We start from the raw sequence: 19853 nt of genomic DNA on the forward strand, positions 1-19853 counted from the left end.
CGCTGGGGTGACCCAGGCCCTTCTGAGTAATGAGCATTTTGCACATCCTTGGAGGCTGTTGTCCTGAATCCCCTTGGGCCCAAAGTCACTAAAATGTGCCCATCTCCCATGCAGGACCCTAACACGGGTGATCATAGCCTAGTCTGGTTGTTTGACAATCATTGCAGAATAAGTTGTGTAATTTGCAAAGCCAAGCATAAAACATAAATAATCACTGTTGTCTTTAACTTTCCTCTTAAGTATAGAGCATAAAACTTTGAGGAGGTTGCTTTCAACTTCAAAAGAATTAGGAACTAGTGCCATGGGACAGCATTTCCCGAAGTATGTTTCAAGATATGCTAGTTCCTTGAGATGTTAATAGCTGGTGTCTAGGGAAAACGTTGTGTCCTCAAATACAGTTCAGAGAGGCTACATATCCTTCTTTCCTCTTAGAGATACACAGTACCATATCCGTTCTCACTAAAGGCTATGAAGAAGTCCTGCAGTATTTCCTAGACTTATTTAATGGATCCTTAAAAAAAAAAAAAAACTTAAAATTTCTTGGAACTACTATTTTGCAGTAACCTGCCTCTCCATGTAAAGCTTCAACTCCAACCAGTATTGAACTGCCAATATTTGAACTGAGTGTATTATTCCAATTTGCTTTTTAGCCACTTAGTTAAATCATTTTATTCTAATGTAGCTGAGGCTACAACTGCATTGGAGTAAAAAGCACATTGCTTGCTGGGTCAGGGGGCACTTTAACTTTTTTTTTTTGAGATGGAGTCTCGCTCTGTCGCCCAGGCTGGAGTGCAGTGGCGCGATCTTAGCCCACCGCAACCTCTGCCTCCCAGGTTCAAGCGATTCTCCTGCCTCAGCCTCCCGAGTAGTTGGGACTGCAGGCACCCGCCACCATGCCCAGCTAATTTTTTGTATTTTTAGTAGCGACAGGGTTTCACTGTGTTAGCCAGGATGGTCTCGATCTCCTGACCTCGTGATCAGCCCACATTGGCCTCCCAAAGTACTGAGATTACAGACGTAAACCACCGTGCCCAGCCCACTTTAATGGAGAAAAATCAGTTTACTTCTTTGAACTTCAGTTTCCTTATTTGCCAAATTCCATGGGTTGTGAGATTTAAGAGGTAATTATGTGAGAGCCCCCAGCTCAATGCCTGATGCTAAAGAAATAACTAGTAGAGAATGAATATAGAGCCTTGGGAGTTGAAAGACAGGAGTCATGGAAAACCTGGACAACGGTAGTCCTTTTTCTTTTTCTCCTTTCCCTTTTCCTTTCCTTTTTCCTTTCTCTCCTCTCTCCTTTCCTTTCTTTTCCTTTCCTCCTTTCTTTCTCTTTCTTTTTTGAGATGAGGTCTCACTATGTTACCCAGGCTGGTGTCAAACTTCCGGCCTCAAGCAATCCTCCTGCCTCAGCCTCTCAAAGTGTTGGGTTTACAGGCTTGAGCCACTGTGCCCAGTGAAGTCCTTTTTCTTTCTGTCTTTTTTTTTTTGTTGTTGTGTGTGTTTTGTTTGTTTTTTGTTTTTTTTACTCATCACTCTACTAATGAGGATGAAGTCCCATTTCAAGAGTAAATATATAGATTCAAAATTGCAGTATTTCGGGGGAAGAACTAGAGGAATAGGAAAGAAAGGGATGGGTATTTGAGTTCCTTTTTTTTTTTTTAAGTATCTATGAGGCTGGGCGTGACTCATGTCTGTAATCCCAGCACTTTGGGAGGCCGAGGTGGGTGGATCAAGAGGTCAGGAGCTCAAGACCAGCCTGGCCAAGGTGGTAAAATGCCATCTGTACTAAAAATACAAAAATTAACCGGGCGCAGTGGCAGGTGCCTATAATCCCAGCTACTCGGGAGACTGAGGCAGGAGAATCACTTGAGCCCAGATAGCAGAGGTTGCAGTGAGCTGAGATCGTGCCACTGCACTCCAGCCTCAGTGACAGAGCAATACTCCATCTCAAAAAAAAAAAAAAAAAAAAAAAGGATCTATGAATGTAACAGTTAGCTTTTGCTGTAAAACAAATTACCCCAGAATTTAGTGCCTTAGTGCCTTAATACAACAATCATGCATTAGTTCATAATTCTGTGTGTTGACAAACTTGGGCTGGACTCAGCTGGGTGGTTCTGCTAGTCTTGCCTGGATCCACTCACATGGATATAGTCAGCGGTTGGGTTGATGGGCTGGATGGCCTAAGATGGTTTCACTCACATGTCAGGCAGTTGGTGGCTGTCAGCAAGGAGCCATGGCTCTACTTCATGTGGTCTCTCCAGCAGGCTAGCTCAGAAGTGTCCTCATGACAAGTCAAGGCATTTGATTCCTAGGCTTAGAACTCAAACCTCACTTCCATCACATTCTATTGATAAAAACAAGTCAGAAGTGCAGCATAGACTCACAAGGTGGAAAAATAGATTCTACCTCTTGATAGAAGCTGTAAGGAGTTCATGGTCATTTAAAATCTCCCAAATAGAGGTTACTTTTGTGTATTTGGTGGAATGGGAAGAAGTCCATGTGCAAACTCCCTTGTGAATGGTTTCACAACTGCTTGAAGGAATGTCTTCTTCCCTGTGTTTCCTGTACTTGCTTCCTCTACTTCTCGCTCTTCCTCTCTTTCATCCATTCTAATAAGGCTTTCACCCCGATGCTCTGTGGAAAGAGCTCTCATCAGGTCATTGTGACTCACATCTTGCAAAGCAAATGGATGATTTTCTGTGTGCTGCCCCTACTTGACCTCTCAGGACATAGTGGAAGCCTTGGCACAGGTTGGAAGGGAAGTTGCCAGGACACGTAATCCTTTCCCACATCTTTTCTCCTTCTCCAAGCATCCCTGTCCGCTCACTGGCCTTATTTTCCTTCTTCCTTACTGGCTGTACCTTCTCTGTTTTCTTTGCTGCCTCTCTCATTCTCAATGTAGGAGGGCCCAGGGTCGGCCTTTGTCTCTCTTTTTTCTTCTTGCTATACTTTCTCCCTAGATGACCTCATATAGGCCATAAATGGATCAAATGACTCTCAAATCTATATCATCCAACCCAAACCTCACCTCTGAGCCCCCCAGACAGCTGCACCTGGATTTTGAAAAGACATCTCAAAAAATAAAATAGCCAAATAAACTGCATTTTTAAAAAAGCATATGTGCTGCTGAAACAAGCACAAAAGTAATTCCAGTTTTGGCCTAACCTCCCTTGCCACTCTTCTTGATCTCTCTTGCCTTTGTAAGTGACAGCAACATCTACCTAGTTGCTTGAGGCAAAAGAATTTGGGATCATCCTTGGTTTCTCTTTTTCTCACACTCCACACCCAATGCATCAGTAAGCCCTCCTGGCTCTACCCGTAATGTATATCCCCAATGAAACTGCTTGCCACTATTTCCAGTGCTGTCCTCTTAGTCCAAGTCAAAACCTTCTTGCACTGGGACTGCTGCAATGGCCTCCTAACCAGTCTTCCTCCTCCCTCCCCTTCTGTAGGTTCACCCAACTCCTGTCCATCCTCCATACAGGAGCCTGCCCAAGCACAAATCAGATTCTGTATCACCTTCCTGCTTAAAACCTACCAATGGCCCTCAGTGAAACTAGAAATAAATCTAAACCATTTTCTAAAGCCACAGGCTCAATGTCTCTGACCTTGCCTCCTTCCACTCTCCCAGGAGCCCATTGCATGAGCCACACAGATCTCCCCAAGGCCTTTCCTGCCTCCTGCCTTTGCACTTGCTGTTTCTTCCACTTAAAAGCTTTACCCTCAGATCTTTAGCAGGGATCCATATCTGAAATTATACTTTTCTGTTTTCCTTTATTTATTTATTTATTTTTTTTCAGGCACGGCCTTGCTGTTGCCCAGGCTGGAATGCAGTGTTGCAATCATAGCTCAATGAAGCCTCAAATTCCTGGGCTCAAGCAATCTTCTTGCCAGTGACTCCTGAGTAGATGGAACTGCAGGCATGCACCACTGTGCCCGGACGGTTTAAAACATTTGTTTTTGTAGAGACAGGGTCTCACTTTGTTGCCCAGGCTAGTCTCCAACTCCTGGCCTTAAGCCATCCTCCCACCTCAGCCTCTCAAAGTGCTGGGATTACCAGTGAGCCACTTTGAGGGCTGAAATGATACTTTTCATGTGTCTGTTTTCATGTGTTGCATGTTCCTACAATCCCCCACTCTCCAAGAGAATAGAACAGAAGCTCTTGTGTATCTTGTTTGCAGTTGTATCCTCAGAGCCTGGGCAGGACTTGACTCATAGGAGAAGCTCGTTGTGTATTTGCTGACTCATCTATTGACTGTGAGAATTACAGCTAAGATTGTTAGAGCTGGAAGAGAAACAGGCCAACCTCATTGTTTCACAGGTGGGGAAACAGAGGCACAGACAGAGTCCTTTGCCCAGTGGCATGAATACAGACATACTCAAGTCAAGTTGGTCATGCATAATTTTTAGCTTCTTTTTCACGAACTGTAATAGCCACTAAACGCAAGGGTTAGTCATTTCCCCCTAAATCTCACTGCCAAGCTAACACGAAAACAGATCTCAGGATGGATTCTGCTGCCCATACAAATGTCTATAAAACAAACATTTATTAGCAAGTAGCCATAAAATTGGTTCACACAACCTCTTCTGTGAAACTCAAGAAGGCCCAGCTTTCTGTCCTTTTAGGAACTTTTCCACCTTGCAGGAAGGGTCTGCTGGAGGAAAATACCATGTTCTAAAGGCAAGATTCAGTTTGACCGATGGCTGCATTGGAATACTTCGAGACAGAAGCACTCTCAAGCCTTTAGCTCAGTATATTATCCATAAGTGAGAATTAGCAGCTTCCCAAGATTCTTTGACACTGTTTGAACAAGGAATGGGTGGTGCCAAAACTATTTTAGCCAATCTAAATATCTTGAATACTGTTAATTTCTCCAAAGGAGACTCATTTCTAATACCTGTTATGCTAATTAATAAGCCCAATTCATTATGCTAATTAGAAAGGCCTTGGGGTAGATTGAGATATGGATATTTGCATGGGATACTGAGCGATTGTTCCAGACTCTGCACGCCTCTGAACTCATTGACTTGAAGTTGGTAACTTAAAATCAGACATGGTGGAAGTATTTACTTTATGGAAATTGGAATCCCCCACACCAGCCAGTTTTTAAATATTTACCAGTATATCAGTGGACAGCTGAGTAAGTGGCCTCTGGAATGCGGCTTTCTGGTAAGATGTTGGCTGACAACCTTACCCTCATGACTACCTCTGTACCAGTGATGCTTAATTCTGGCTGCACTTTAGAAATTACTTGGGGGAGGCCAGACACAATGGCTCATGTCTGTAATCCTAGCACTTCGGGAGGCTGAGGTGGGCTGATGATTTGAGGTCAGGAGTTCAAGACCAGCCTGACCAACATGGTGAAACCCCGTCTCTACTAAAATACAAAAATTAGCTGGGCGTGGTGGTGGGGGGCTGCAATGTCAGCTACTTGGGAGGCTGAGGGAGAAGAATCACTTGAACTTGGATAGTAGAGGTTGCAGTGAGTCAAGATCATGCCACTGCACTCCAGCCTGGGTGACAGAGCGACACTGCCTCTCAAAAAAATAAAAAAAAAAATAAGAAATTACCTGGGGAGTTTAAAAATAATACTGATTACCAGGTTCCTGCTGGTGGGGATTTTGACTTGACTGCAGTGGGGCTTGAATATCAGGATACATTTAAAGCTCACCAGGTGCTTTTCATCTGCAGCTAGGGTTACATTCACACCTGTATGTCACACTATGCCACACATTCTAACAGTTCTACAAAAAAGTAATGGCAAAACCAGGATTTGCACCAGGCCGACTGGCCTCTAGGCCAGAGTTCCTGGCTAAAGAAGGAAAAGTGGGAAACAGATGGCCATTTCTTCTGAGGTCTCAGTGTTTGCAAATGTGATTCAGGAGGAGCGCTAGTGCTTGGGGCCAGGGTCAGGGTTGCAGGTGGGGAGGCACAATGAAGGAGCCCAGCAGCCGGGGAAAGGCTGTGCCAGCCCCAAAGAGCTCCAAGGCTCTTTGTAGGGATGGCTCACCTCAAGGGCTTAGGGAGAGCTGAGAGGGCTTGCTAAGAAGCTTGTGTGTCACCAGGGAATATTTGAAAGATGAGAGAAAATGCAGCTGGTTGGAGAGGCCAGAAGGGAAGAATAGAAGTCCAGGGGCAACTAGGAAGGAAACCCGATGGAGGAGGTGTGTGGCAGTTGGGACTGTAGTTTAAATATGGAGAGTGAAAGGGAACTAGGAGGCTAAACTAGCCTTCCAGGGTATGAAAAGGATTCCAAGCTACTATGGGTGGGGAAGAGACTAGCACCTCAAATAATGGGTGTGAACTTAGCTCTGCAGGGCTGGATGGAGGCTCTAGCCCTCAAAGAGAAATAAAAAGTTAGTCTTCCTCCTCAAAGGACAAAAAGGACAACTTTTTTTTTTTCTTTTTTTGGGACAGAGTTTCGCTCTGTCATCCAGGCTGGAGTGCAGTGGCACGATCTTGACTCATTGCAACCTCTGCTATCCAGGTTCAAGTGATTCTCCTGCCTCAGCCTCCCGAGTAGCTGGGATTACAGGCACCCATCACCATGCCCAGCTAATTTTTGTATTTTTAGTAGAGCTGGGGTTTCACCACGTTGGCCAGGCTGGTCTTGAGTTCCTGACCTCAAGTGATCCCCCTGCCTTGGCCTCTCGAAGTGTTGGGATGACAGGCATGAGCCACTGTGCCCAGCCAAAATGGACAACTTTTAACCCTATGGTAAGCTGTCTTCTTGGCTCTCAGGTAATCATTTGAGGGCAGCTTGCATTCGTCTCTGGTTCTCTTTCCACCTTTTTTTTTCTGTTGTTTTTTTAAAACCAGGATCTGTCTTTGTTGTCCAGGCTGGAGTGCTGTAGCACAATCATAGCTAACTGCAGCCTTGATCTTTCGGGCTCCAGAAGCGATACCCCCACCTCAGTCTCCCAAGTAGCTGGGACTACAGGCACAAGTCACCATGCTTGGCTAATTTTTTTGATTTTCAGTGGAGATGAGGTTTGCTACGTTGCTCAGTCTGGTCTGAAACTTCTGCACTCAAGCAAACCTCCCACCTTGGCCTCTCAAAGTGCTGGGATTACAGGCATGAGCCACTGGTTCTATTTCTCTACCCCACACAAACATCCTCCCAAGGTTTGCTCGTTTTGTACCAGGAAACTGGTTTCCTTTTACCCTTCCAGGCATGGCACTGCCTCCCTCCCACTCCCCAACCTTGCTTTCTTCCTCCTAGGGCAGAGCCCTGGGGGCTAGAGCCAGCCTGGACTCAAGTCTCTGAGACTGTCCTTCTCTGTTGAGTTTGTGTATGCAGGAGCCCTGGGAACCCAGGACTGGGGACTTGTATAAGAGTGTCATTCCTGAAATCACCACCAGGGACCCCACCCAGCACTGCTTGAGCTTATGACCTCTGTGCCATGGATTTAATTACTGAAGGCCACAGCAGGGATTGTCTGGCTCCCAAGTCCCAGGCTGAGCTAGGCTTGGGGAGACAGGAAAGCAACAGTGAGTAAAACTGGGACCATCTAGCATGAGAGACAGGCTCACAGCCACCTCTGGTCCCAGGCTGAGAAAAGGCCAGGTGGGAGGAGGCTGGGTTAGTGGTTGGCTATGTGCAAGAGAGGGAGCTGCCTCCCTCATCTGTAATTTCTGTTTGTTTTTTGTTCTTTTGAGAGGTAGTCTCCCTTTGTCGCCCAGGCCGGAGTGCAGTGGCGGGATGTCGGTTCACTGTAACCTCCGCCTCCTGGGTTCAAGCGATTTTCCTGCTTCAGCCTCCTGAGTAACTGGGACTACAGGCGCGTGCCACTCAGCCCGGAGTGCAGTGGCGCGATCTCCGCTCACTGCAAGCTCTGCCCCCCCCCCGGGTTCACGCCATTCTCCCGCCTCAGCCTCCCAAGTAGCTGGGATTACAGGCGCCCGCCACTACGCCCGGCTAATTTTTTGTATTTTTAGTAGAGACGGGGTTTCACCGTGTTAGCCAGGATGGTCTCGATCTCCTGACCTCATGATCCGCCCGCCTCGGCCTCCCAAAGTGCTGGGATTACAGGCGTGAGCCACAGCGCCCAGCCCCAGTCTTGAATTTTTAGTAGAGACGGGTTTTCGCCATATTGGCCAGGCTGGTCTCGAACTCCTGACCTCAGGTGATCCACCCGCCTCAGCCTCCCAAAGTGCTGGGATTACAGGCGTGAGCCACAGCGCCCGGCCTCTGCCCGGCTAATTTTTTTGTATTTCTTAGTAGTGACGGGGTTTCACCATTTAGCCAGGCTAGTCTCGAACGCCTGACCTCAAGTGATCTGCACGCCTTGGCCTCCCAAAGTGTTGGTATTACAGGCCTGAGCCACCGTGCCCGGCCTTGTTTTTGTTTTTGTTTTGGAGAGAGGGTCTCACTCTGTCTCCCAGGCTGGAGTGCAGTGGCACAATCACGGCTCACAGCAGCCTTGACTTCCCCGACTCAAGCCATCCTCCTGCCTCAATCTCCCAAGTAGCTGGGACAACAGGAGCACCACCGTGCCTGGCTTTTTATTTATTTTTTAATTACAGAGTCGGGGCTTTGCCATGTTGCCCAGGCTGGTCTTGAACTCCTGGGGCTCAAGCCATCCGCCCGCCTCAGCCTCCTTAAATGCTGGGATTACAGGCGTGAGCCACCGCGCCAGGCCTTCAACCTAATTTGAAGATGGGGTTTCCCAGGAGGAACCCTTCCCAAGGCTGGGTTATCACCTGGCAAAAGAAAGGGACTTCCGAGGTCGTTTGGTGAAGGCCTTCAGCAGATCTGTTTCACGAGCAAACCCCAGACTCCAGCTCCATGGGGGTCTATTGGCCCCACCCTGGTCTACCACACATCCCAAGATGCCGTACTCCGTCTCCCTGAGGCCGAGCAACTCCACTTCCTTATTCCGTTCACGTTTGGCACACTCATTTGCACTGTCAACACCTGGGCGATTAATTCCTGCCCTTTTCCCATAGTTTTCCCTCTTGACAACAGAGGAAAGTTCGCATTTCTAAGTACCCCGATTAGGCACGCTCGCTGTCTCCCTGAGCACCTCTGGGTCACACTCTCCCACGCCCCCCTGCATTAGCACAGGCGTTGCCAGAGTTGCACTCGAGCTATTTGCAAGACCGTCTCCCGGTCCCATCTCTTCTTGGTCCCCTCTAGGGCCCAGGGCAGCAGCTCCGCCCCTGGCCCGCCCCCTCCCAGAGGCTGGGCCGCCGCGGCCTCCCATTGGCTGCCAGGGCTGGCAGGCTTCCCGGCTGGGGCTGTGATTGCCGCGCGCCAGTGTCAGTCCCGGAGAGAACGCCGGTGGCGGGGCTCGTAGCCGGGCAGCCGCAGGTGGGGCCTCGAGCTCTGGCTCAGAGACCAAGCCGGAGAGCCCCGGAGCCCCCGTAACCCGCGCGGGGAGCGCCCAGAATGCCGCGCGGGGACTCGGAACAGGTGCGCTACTGCGCGCGCTTCTCTTACCTCTGGCTCAAGTTTTCACTTATCATCTACTCCACCGTGTTTTGGGTGAGTGACCCCAGTAGGGCCCCGGGATGGGGGGTGTGGACCACACTCCGACCGCCGCCTCACTAACCCGGGGTTGGGTCCAGACTTTACTGCTCCAGGGAGTGCGCAGGGGAGCGCGCGCGAACTCCTTGTCTTTCTACCCGGGAACCGGAAAATTCTGGCGGCCAGAGCTCAGCCTGAATTTTCAGTCGCCCTTTCGGGAGTGTTAGAGCTGGTTGCCGACCGGCCGAGTGCCACCTGGCTCACCTGTGTGCACCCGATGGGCGGTTTGCCCGCTGTGCGTCCGCTGGCCGACTGGCTAGGACGAGGTGACCGCGCTGGCCGCACCCACCACGCCTACCCGGTAGGACTGACTTTGCCTCTGCATCGGCCTGTGGAGCTTAAGTAGTTAGGCTTTGCAGTCGGGGTTGGGAGACCTGGATTCCGGGTCTGGTCCCTGCTAATTACTTGCAGATGTCCCTGAGCAAGAAAGACGCTTCCCCGCTGCGTCTTGGTTTCCTCTTCAGTGGATTCGCCTGCCTCCTGCGTGGCGAGGAGGATTCCATCAGACGACGTCTCCTGCACTCCTAGGTGCTCTGTTTCCGCTGTCGCTGGGCTTCACCTCCTCCTCTGCCTTGTTAGGGGACAGGATGGTAGGGGTTAGACATGAACCAAGCTTTGAATTCCGTCGCTCCCAGTGGTCTTTTATTTTACATTTTAATTTTTATTTAAAACATTGCTAATCTCTGTATTGTTCGAATTTTAGTTTGTGCATTTCTGAAATGAGCACTTGCTGAGTGATCTTGGGGAGGTTACTTAATCCTTCTCGGCCATGGTTTCCTCATCTGTAAATGGACACAGTAATTATTTTCAACTTGTAGGATGCTCGCGGAGGTTAAATGAAACAGGCCGGGTACGGTGCCTAGCTAAGAGCTCAAGAAGTGTGAGACACGATTACTATCATGCGCAGGGAATCTGGACACCTGTGGTGTAAGCTGCCCCAAAATACTGGGTTTCTGTAAGGGTGTCTCAGATTAGGCTGGGCCCTGGTCTAGAGATGAAGGTATCTTCCTACAGGCCAGCTCTGCCCCGTCACTCCGGGATCACTCCCTGCCTCCAGTACGCCAGGAGAGCAGACTTGGCCAGGGACCCCAGGGTGGTTACTGACACCCCATTCCCACCAAACACGCACACTCTCCCCTGTTGTCCTCCTTAACCCCTTGCTGGGTCTCTTCTGCTAGCAGGAGCTGCTGGATTTGCCATCAGGACTGGTTTTGCCTGTGACCCCTTTGTGGGTGGGGCCTTGCCTAGTAATCGGAGATCCAGATTCAGCTCTGTTACTGACTTATGGATATCTTAGGCAAGTCACTTCCCTGTTCTGGGCCTCAGAACTGTTCGTTGACTTTTCCATCTATAAAACTAGTCTGAGACCAGTTTCCAATCCAATTCTCTGACTCCAGGTAATGTGGAAGAGAGATGAGCAGTATGTTTGGGGTGGGAGGGTGGAGCAAGGACCTGTTGGTGGAAGCTCCAGGGAAACAGAAGGTCATATGTGGGATGGGAGTGCAGGTGATTTGAGCTAGAAATCAGCGGTTGCATCAGAATCTACAGATTCTTGTGCCCTGGCATAGGTATTTATTTAAATTTACTTAAGCTTAATTCTAGTAAATTACTTACCAGAATTAAGGTAATTCTAGTGTGCAGTCAGTATTGAAAACTGCTGCCCTAGGTGGTCTCATAGGTCCTTTACGTCCCTAGGATTTCTGTGCCTGCCCCTTGTCTGGCCTGTGAGCCCTTCTCTCTGTAGATCAGAATTGAAAGAGGAGAGCCCAAGGTTGATGGGTAGGGAGGTAGGAAGATGGGAGTTGTATTTCGGGCTTCACCCTTTCCCCAGATGTATAATTACTAACCAGTCTCTCTACCTCCTCACACTTCCATTTTCTCATCTGTAAAATGAATAAGTGAATCTCTGCCCTGCACCTCACTGAATTATTTTAGGATTAGCAATATGGGGAAAGAGTGACATATGAGCAAAACAAGTGCAGTACAAACATACATCATGCAGTTAAATAAAACTGAACTCTAATTTTTTTTTTTTTTTTGAGATGGAGTCTTGCTCTGTCGCCCAGGCTGGAGTGCAGTGGTGCAGTCTTGCCTCACTGCAAGCTCCGCCTCTTCCCGGATTGACGCCCTTCTCCTGCCTCAGCTTCCCGAGTAACTGGGACCACAGGCGCTCGCCACCACGTCCGGCTGATTTTTTTTGTATTTTTTAGTTGAGACGGGCTTTCACCGTGTTAGCCAGGATGGTCTCGATCTCCTGACCTCGTGATCCGCCCGCCTCGGCCTCCCAAAGTGCTGGGATTACAGGTGTGAACCACCGCGCCCGGCCCCCGAACTCTAATTTTTAAGGCTTTGCTCTGTCGCTGTCCTTTGCAGCTCCCAGAGAAGCCCACTCAATGACCCTTGCCTTGCTTCTCTTGGGCAGGGCGGTTCTCAGAACTTGGACTCCCTCCTCTGCCGACTGAGGTTGCCTTACTAATCCTTAACTCCCATCTGGAGAAGTATTTCTGTTTAAAATCTCCACACCCATGCCAAGAACTCAGCCACCTGCCAGCTCTGCCAGGGCAGCTCCAGGTGCCAGAGTTTGACTGCAGGGCAGGGCCCAGTGTGAGTTAAGTAATTTGTCCTGGACCAGGTTTACTGTTATTTGGAAACCATTTACAGGAAAGCCCATTATCTCTGGGTCCATCTCTGGGGTTGAGGGAAGGGTTACTTGCTTTATAAGTACAAAGTGCTAACAATTTGCATCTGTTTTTAGGTCTAGAGGGTTCATAAGTTTTATGACAGGCTTGTACCTTCTGTAAGACTTTTTGCTTACTTTAAAAATTACTACTGGGGCTGGGCCCAGTGGCTCACACTTGTAATCTCAGCATTTTGGGAGACTGAGGTGGGAGGATCACCTGAGGTCCGGAGTTTGAGACCAGCCTGGCCAACATGGTGAAACCCCATCTCTACTAAAAATACAAAAATTAGCCAGACGTGGTGGCGTGTGCCTGTAATCCCAGTTACTAGGGAGGCTGAAGCATGAGAATTGCTTGAATCCAGGAGGCGGAGGTTGCAGTGAGCTGACATCGTGCCATGGCACTGCAGTTGGGAGACAGAGTAAGACTCGGTCTAAAAATAAAAAAAATTACTATTGGCCAGGTGTTGTGGCTGATGCCTGTAATCCTAGCACTTTGGAAGGCCAAGATGGGCAGATAGCTTGAGCCTGGGAGTTCGAGACCAGCCTGGGTAACATGGTGAAACCCTGTCTCTACTAAAAATAAAAAAATTAGCTGGGCGTGGTGGCATGCACCTGTAGTCACAGCTACTTGGGAGGCTGAGGTGGGAGGATCACCTGAGCTCAGGAGATGGAGGTTGAAATGACTTGAGATTGTGCCACTGCACTCCAGCCTGCATGAGACTCTTGCAAAAAAATAAAAAATAAAAAATAAATTACTATTGATGGAAATGCATGGTTTCCATCATGATGACTTGGTACAAAATTTAGAAGTAGAAAAGGGTAAGACTGGGCAAGGTGTAATCCCAGCACTTTGGGAGGCCGAGGCAGGCGGATCATGAGGTTGAGAGATCGAGAACATCCTGGCCAACATGGCGGAACCCCATCTTTACTAAAAATACAAAAATTAGCTGGTGTGATGGCGCGTGCCTGTAGTTTCAGTTACAGCTAGAGGCTGAGGCGGAGAATCACTTGAACCCGGGAGGTGGAGGTTATAGTCAGCCTAGATAGCGCCACTGCACTCCAGCCTGGCAACAGAGTGAGACTCCGTCTCAAAAAAAAAAAAAAAAGAGAAAAGGGTAGTGGTTAGTGAAAAGCCTCCCCTCCTACTCCTCTCTCCTGGCCTGCCCAGTCCAGAGGGGGCCTTTGTTATCAGTTTCCTGTCACTCTTTTCTGAGCTATCCTAGTCAAAGGATGTCCTAGGCCAAACATATGTATATTTAAAATAAGGTAGCACACTATGCACAAAACTATGTACCACTAGAGTGGAATCTATGCCACATTTATTTAATAGTCCCCAGCTGGGGAACTCTTAGGTTGTTTCCAATGTTCATTCGTTCTTTCTCCTTCTTTCCTTCCTTCCTTCCTTCCTTCTTTCTCTCTCTCTTTTTTTTTTTTTTAACTGAGAACAGTGACACAGTGAGTATCTCTGAATGTGTCATTTTGCATGGGTGTATATGTCTGCGGAGTAATTTCTAGGCGTGGGGTTGTTGAGTTAAGGGGTATGTGAATATATGTTATACATGCAGACACACGCCTGTCATCAGTGTATATAGCTTAATAAGTTTTCACAAAGTGAACACACCTGTACAGTGAGCCCCCAGGTCAACCAGCAGAATGGACAGCGGAAGCCAGATACCCCTCAAGCCCTCTTCTAGGCACTATCTTTTACCTTTGGGGGTGGTCACCACTGGATTATCTAGCAGTATAGAATAGCTTTGCCTGTTTTTGTATGTGCATTTAACATTTTGATGTTATTAAATTGTCCTATATAGAGGTGATACCAATTGTAATATTATTTACTTAATATGCTTATTTAAATTTACTTCTTTTTTTTTTTTTTTTTTGAGACAGAACCTTACTCTTTCACCTAGACTGGAGTACAGTGGTGTGATCTTGGCTCACTGCAGCCTCTGCCTTCCGGGCTCAAGCGATTCTGCTGCTTCAGCCTCCCGAGTAGCTGGGACTACAGGCACCTACTAACACGCTGGGCTAATTTTTGTATTTTTGATAGAGACGGGGTCCCACCATGTTGACCAGACTGTCTCAAACTCCTGACCTCAAATGATCCACCAGCCTGGGCCTCCCAAAGTGTTGGGATTACAGGCGTGAGCCACTGCGTCCAGCCTAAACTTACTTTTTAAACTTAAATTTCTTTTTCTTTTTTCCCTTTTTTAAATTATATATTTTTTTATTTTCTAGGCACATAGATTCAAGTTGCCCTGAATATACACGCCTTTAAATTTATTTTTAAAAGAAGGTTTTATGTTAGTATTATGAATGAGAAACCAAGACCCCTCATCATAAATAGCAGGTAAAGTTTTAAAGTAAATATAGTACAGGGAAAACAAAACAATGATACTAAATCCTAGCTAGATGTCGTGGGTGCTGAAGGCTGTGACCCTGATGCCCACCCTCTCTGTTCGAAAGGTAGGTTGGCAAGTCCTTGATGCAATCGGAGGGGTTGAAAGGGCATTGAATGAGGAAAGCTCAGTCTGTAAGTCCCTATGAATATGCCCCTAAACCACTTATGGTTATCTGTCCCACACTCAGGGCCCTCTTGTTTTCAGCAGGGAACTTTGGGGCTGCAAAAGGGTGTGTTTGAGGCTCACTTGGCAGAGCTGGCATATACCCCAGGTCTCCGCATCCTCAGGCCAGTGCTCCTTCGCCCTTCCAGTAAGTCATGGAGATGTCTGCGGGAGAAATGAGCTCACACAGAGGCACTTAGAGCCTCCTCTTCCCACCATACAGGGTGAATCATTCTGACACATGCACCCTCAGCCTGTTGGGGACACACCTCTAATTTTAGCACTGCCCACAGGGTATCTTAGAGATCCGCTTACAGGACTGCTTTCCTTGCTGGACTGTGGGCTCCCGGAGGTCAGGATTGTCGCTCATCCATATCCTCCTCTGAATGCTGGCCCTGGGGCCTGCACACACAGTAGGTGCTCAGGAGAGGCTTGTTGCATGATGGTGATTGAGTCCCACTTGCACCTACAAGGCAGGATCCAACGTGGGGCAGAGGCCTGGCTGGGGGTGTAACCCGCAGTGGTCAGGTCTGCTGAGGCCTTGACTTTGCAAAGTGGGCAGGGCTGATCATGGTGCTATGGGCTCCCCTCAGAGCACCAAGCCTATTTCCTTGATAACAGGGTAGGACTTTCAAGTGGGTAGAGGTGTCATGGCTGGGGAGTGTTGACTAATCAGGAAGAAAAGGACTTGGTGGGAGTTGGGGGCAAGTAGGGAGGAGCTGAGGGTGGATAGGTCATGGAGGCAGTGAACGCCAGAGGCAATAGAAACTCTTTCTGGGCCTTCTCCAAGGATGAACCTACTTATCAGAGCTTGGCCTGTGATTTCTTACATTTCTTATAGTTTAATGGTTAAGAGTGTGGGTTCTGTACCCTGTTGCCTGGGTTCAAATCCCAGCTCTGAGACTTAAAGTTTAAGTGGCCTAGGCATAACTTCCATGCACCTCTCTAAATGGATATTATGTACCTACCTGAGAGTTGCTGAGAAGATTAAATGGATTAATACATCTGAAGAGCTTAGAGCGGTGCCTGGCACATGACGAACACGCCATCAACTACTCACGGATTAGCCGTTCTTTTCCTGCCTTCCTCTCTGGCCTTGCTGCTCAAGAGCCATAGACTAAGAATGAGAAGGGCTGTTAAAGACACCTCTAGTGCAGCCTTTTAAATTTACCAAGGAGAAATCAGAGGCCTGAAGAGAAGTGAGTTGCTTGAAAGCTCACGGCAAGTTAGTGACAGGCCAAGACCAGACCCAGGTTGCCTGACTCCAGTTTCTTCCTCGGGCCCTCATAACCTTTCCAGGCAGCGTGTATGTTCCTCCCTGTTGTCAGGGTGACGGTGGAAGATAACCTTTCTGAAAAAGGCCACGTCCCTGGCCTCCCAGTGAAGCGCTAGGTGAAGCCAGGCCGAAAAGAAAGCACTTCTCTGGAGACAGTTTCCAGGAGATTTTTTTTTTTTTTTTTTTTTTTTGAAACAGAGTCTCGCTCTGTCGCCCAGGCTGGAGTGCAGCAGGACGAGATTTTTACTTTCAAGAAGAGCTTTCTTGTTTTTGTGAAAATAATACATGTGCATAGCTTAAAAAATTAAGGCATTCAGGAAGGTAAAATGAAAACAACAAAAGTCCCCTCTGATTCTACCACTGGGATTCAACCACTGTTATGTGTCGGTAAACATCCATCTGGACATCTTGTAAATATATGTAGACATTTTATTTCTTTAATCATTTTTCTTATTGTGTTTGATTTGTCGAGCAAAGTTCATTTTCTGGCTGTAGATAAGCAATCCAAATACTGAAACTCAAATAGTGAAGATGAAAGTGGAGCAGCCTTCATATTGGAGAAGCGGCCAGCCGTGCCTAATGGGCCGTCAGAGATGATCTCACAGCGTCAGACTGGGCTCAGGCCTCGGGCACAGAGAGGTCCTCCCCTCCCCCAGTCTGGCCACAGAACCTTTAATATCCAGAGAATCAGGCCTGCAGCCCTGCCCGGGGTGTGGAGAACCTTCCAACACCTTCATTTTATAGATGAGCAAACTAAGGCCCTGAGAAATATCCTTCGCTCTTAGCCTCGACTTTGTACATGGTCTCCTTCCCCACTTTAATAGGGGAATTGCTTTGTGTCATAGGACTGGACCTTGCTGCCTTTGGGTTGGTTCCTGGAGAAGCAGGAATAACCACCTGCCCTCCTGCCCGGAGCCCTTTCTTCCCAGGTGATTCACAATGCCACCGTGGGGTGGGGCTCACGGTCAACCTGATAAGGGACTGATAATGAAATTTCTGTACCAACTGGCTCCCCACAGGGGAAAGACGTTTTCTGGGTAAGTCTGGTCAGAAAACTTTGCGGGGTAAAAAACAAAACAGACAAACAAACAAACAAAACAAACAAAAAAACAAGCTTTCCCAGAGAGAACTTTTAGATGCGAATGGGTTTGACTCGACTTCTTGTTGGAAGGCAGGAGCATTCAGTCTTAACCAGCCGTGCTCTCTGGTTGATTTGTTTGTTCATTAAGTCAACAAATAGTTATTTGATGCCTACTGAGTGCCAGGCGCTGTGATACTGTGATAGGTGTGGGAAACAACTATGAACAAGGCAGGCTTAGTCCAGGCCCTGGAAGACAGACAGAGCAGTAAATAAATATCACTTGGGATAGGTGCTAAGGAGAAAATTAGGAAGCAAGTGGGGAGGGATGGGCGTTTCTACTTTCGATGATGTGGTCAGGGAAAGCCTTTATGAGGAGCTGACGTTTCAGCTGAAGCTCAAATACAGAATAAAGACTTGTCCAGAGAATAAAGACTCTGGACAGCCATAAAGACTTTTCCAGAGAATAAAGACTCTGGACAGCCATAAAGACTTGTCCAGAGCATCCCAGGCAGAGAGAGCCATGAGTGCAGAGTCCCTGAGGCAGGTCGCAAGCATGGCTGCCGCAGATGAGGAAGCCCAGGAAGGGCCGCGCTGTGGGTGGAGAGGGTGGCAGGGGCCTGGTTGTGTGAAGAGTTTGGGGTTCGAGTGACTGAGAAGCAGGGTTTCATTGTCAGGCCCTGTGGTCTTGCCATCCAGAGACCTAGATCAGGTGTTGGCTATTCTGTGTGACATTGGGTAAAGGACCAGCTCTCTGAGCCTCCAAGATGCCTCCTCTGTGGGTACCCCAGAGGGCGATGGGGAGGATCCTGTGAGATGAGAGGTACAAAAGCACAGGGTCTACTCTAGGGACCCCCGCCCACGGAGGGAGGGAGACTCTAGGGCCCCCCGCCCATGGAGGGAGGGAGAGTCACCTGGGAGTCTTGCATTGCCCAGGGGTAGCTGGGGAGATGATGAGATGAGATGAGATGAGATGAGATGAGATGAGATGAGATGAGATGATGAGATGAGAACTTCTGGAATCCGTCTTGTCAGAGGAGGCTCCTTTGCCCCTAGGGGTACTCAGCCTGCCTAGAACAGATGGCTATGGAAGCAGCTCCTCCAGTCAGATGGTGTGACCCCTTGGGCGTGCATGTGGTCTTTTCTAGAGGCTGGGCCCCTCCCACCTCTTAGTTTCTTGGCTACCATGGCACACTGTCAGAGGCACTGGGCCACAACAGGCACGCAGGGCCAGGCAGGCTGTCTGAGAAGTGTCCTGCAAGGCTCTGAGAGGTCCTAGCCCTCAGTCAGCATGAGTTGTTTAGCTCCAAGTTAGGCCCCTGAGCCAGTGGAGGTGAGGAAGAGACACCATAGACTTACGGTGTCACCTTCCCCAGCTAGAGGGTCGGCCTGTGAAGCAGATGGCAGCCATCTCTGCCTCTGGTGGTGTGCCGTGGTAACCCAGGAACTAAGGGGTGGGAAGGGCCCAGTCCCTGGAAAAGACCACATGCATGCCCAAAGGGTCAGACCAACTGGCTGGAGGAGCTGGTTCCATCAAGGGCCAGTCTGAGCTGGGCTGCATGACTGTGGTGGCCTGACTGCCACATTTTGCTTCATCTCTTTGGATTCTCAGAGTGACCCTCGAGCTGCGCAGGACAGGGAGTCTTGTCGTGTTTTACAGAGGAGTCCTTGGGAGGACTCTGAGGGCTTCACTGGGCAGGGAGGCCTCGCAGAGAGGAGTGGAGATGAGTCTTGGGAGAGGGAGGGCGGGCTGCAGAATGTTTCTTGGGCCTGAGTGTTGAGGTCAGAAATGCCCTCTGGGAAGACCAGGTCTGGAGGCCAAGCAGAGCTGAGGAGGATGAGCACTTCTTGGTTGGCGGGTGAGGAGAATGTCCATGTGACAAGTCATGGAACACTCTCTGCGCCTTGGTTTTCTTGTCTGCTGGGAGGGGATAGCTGTTGTGCTGCCCACAGGGGTGAGGCTTGGATGAGGCAGTGCCCACAGAGCTCTGAGTGGGCATCTGGCTGGGTAACCGTTCATGCAGATGCTGGGAGGAGACGCCATCTGCCGCGTATCTCGCCACACTTTGCGTCATCTCTCTGCATTCTCAGAATGACCCCGTGTGCCTTGTCCCATTTTACAGAGGAGGAGACTGAGGCCTGAGCATGGAAGTAACTTGTGTGAGAACCATCATTTGCATCTGTTCCTGAGACAAGAACCATTTCACTGTGGGAAAGGTGCCTGTTGGGTTTTAATTTTTTCCAAAAGGGACTTTCTCGCCAAGACATTTTGCATCTGGGCCTGCAGGGAAGCAAATGTTTCCCTGGAGGGTGGAAGGAAAACAGCCTTGGCCCAGACGGGCTTGTTTTTCCCTCCTCAGAGCCCTCCCACTGCCTGGGAGAGCAGGAACTCCCGATTCCTGGGGCTGCTGGAAGTCCCTCTCAGGATGTTGCCTGTGACCTTATACGAGTGACACAGCACCCCCTACCCACCCAGGCTGTTTCCCATCTCCTACCAGAGGGTTGGCCATGCCAGCCTCTCCAGCTGTGCTGGGTGCAGTGTGGGGAGACTGTGGGTGCTTGGGGTCAGGGTGTTCATTTCTGGGCACTCACCATGTGCCAGGTGCTGGGTGCAGGCATGGGCACACTGTGGCTGGTGGTGGGCTGAGGCCAGCCTCTGGCCCGCCCTGTGGCAGATTGGGACCATCTCCTAGGTGCAGTAGGGTGGGGTGTCGGCTGCTGAGAC

At 49.0% G+C, this 19853-nt stretch overlaps 1 protein-coding gene across 2 annotated transcripts in view; it reads left to right on the forward strand.

Annotated features, from left to right (window-relative positions):
• Positions 1 to 9267: 9267 nt before the first annotated feature.
• Positions 9268 to 19853, forward strand: part of TSPAN15 (tetraspanin 15) — a 61352-nt gene continuing 50766 nt past the window's right edge. The window contains exon 1 of one of the 2 annotated variants that reach the window (XM_011991030.1): positions 9268 to 9488. In XM_011991030.1, coding sequence (XP_011846420.1) covers positions 9393 to 9488 — 96 coding nt within the window. In that variant the 5' untranslated portion in view covers positions 9268 to 9392. The remainder of the gene's footprint in view (positions 9489 to 19853) is intronic. The other variant, XM_011991031.1, reaches the window with a different exon arrangement.

Source organism: Mandrillus leucophaeus, unplaced genomic scaffold (assembly GCF_000951045.1).
Source record: "Mandrillus leucophaeus isolate KB7577 unplaced genomic scaffold, Mleu.le_1.0 Scaffold39, whole genome shotgun sequence".
NCBI lineage: Eukaryota > Metazoa > Chordata > Mammalia > Primates > Cercopithecidae > Mandrillus > Mandrillus leucophaeus.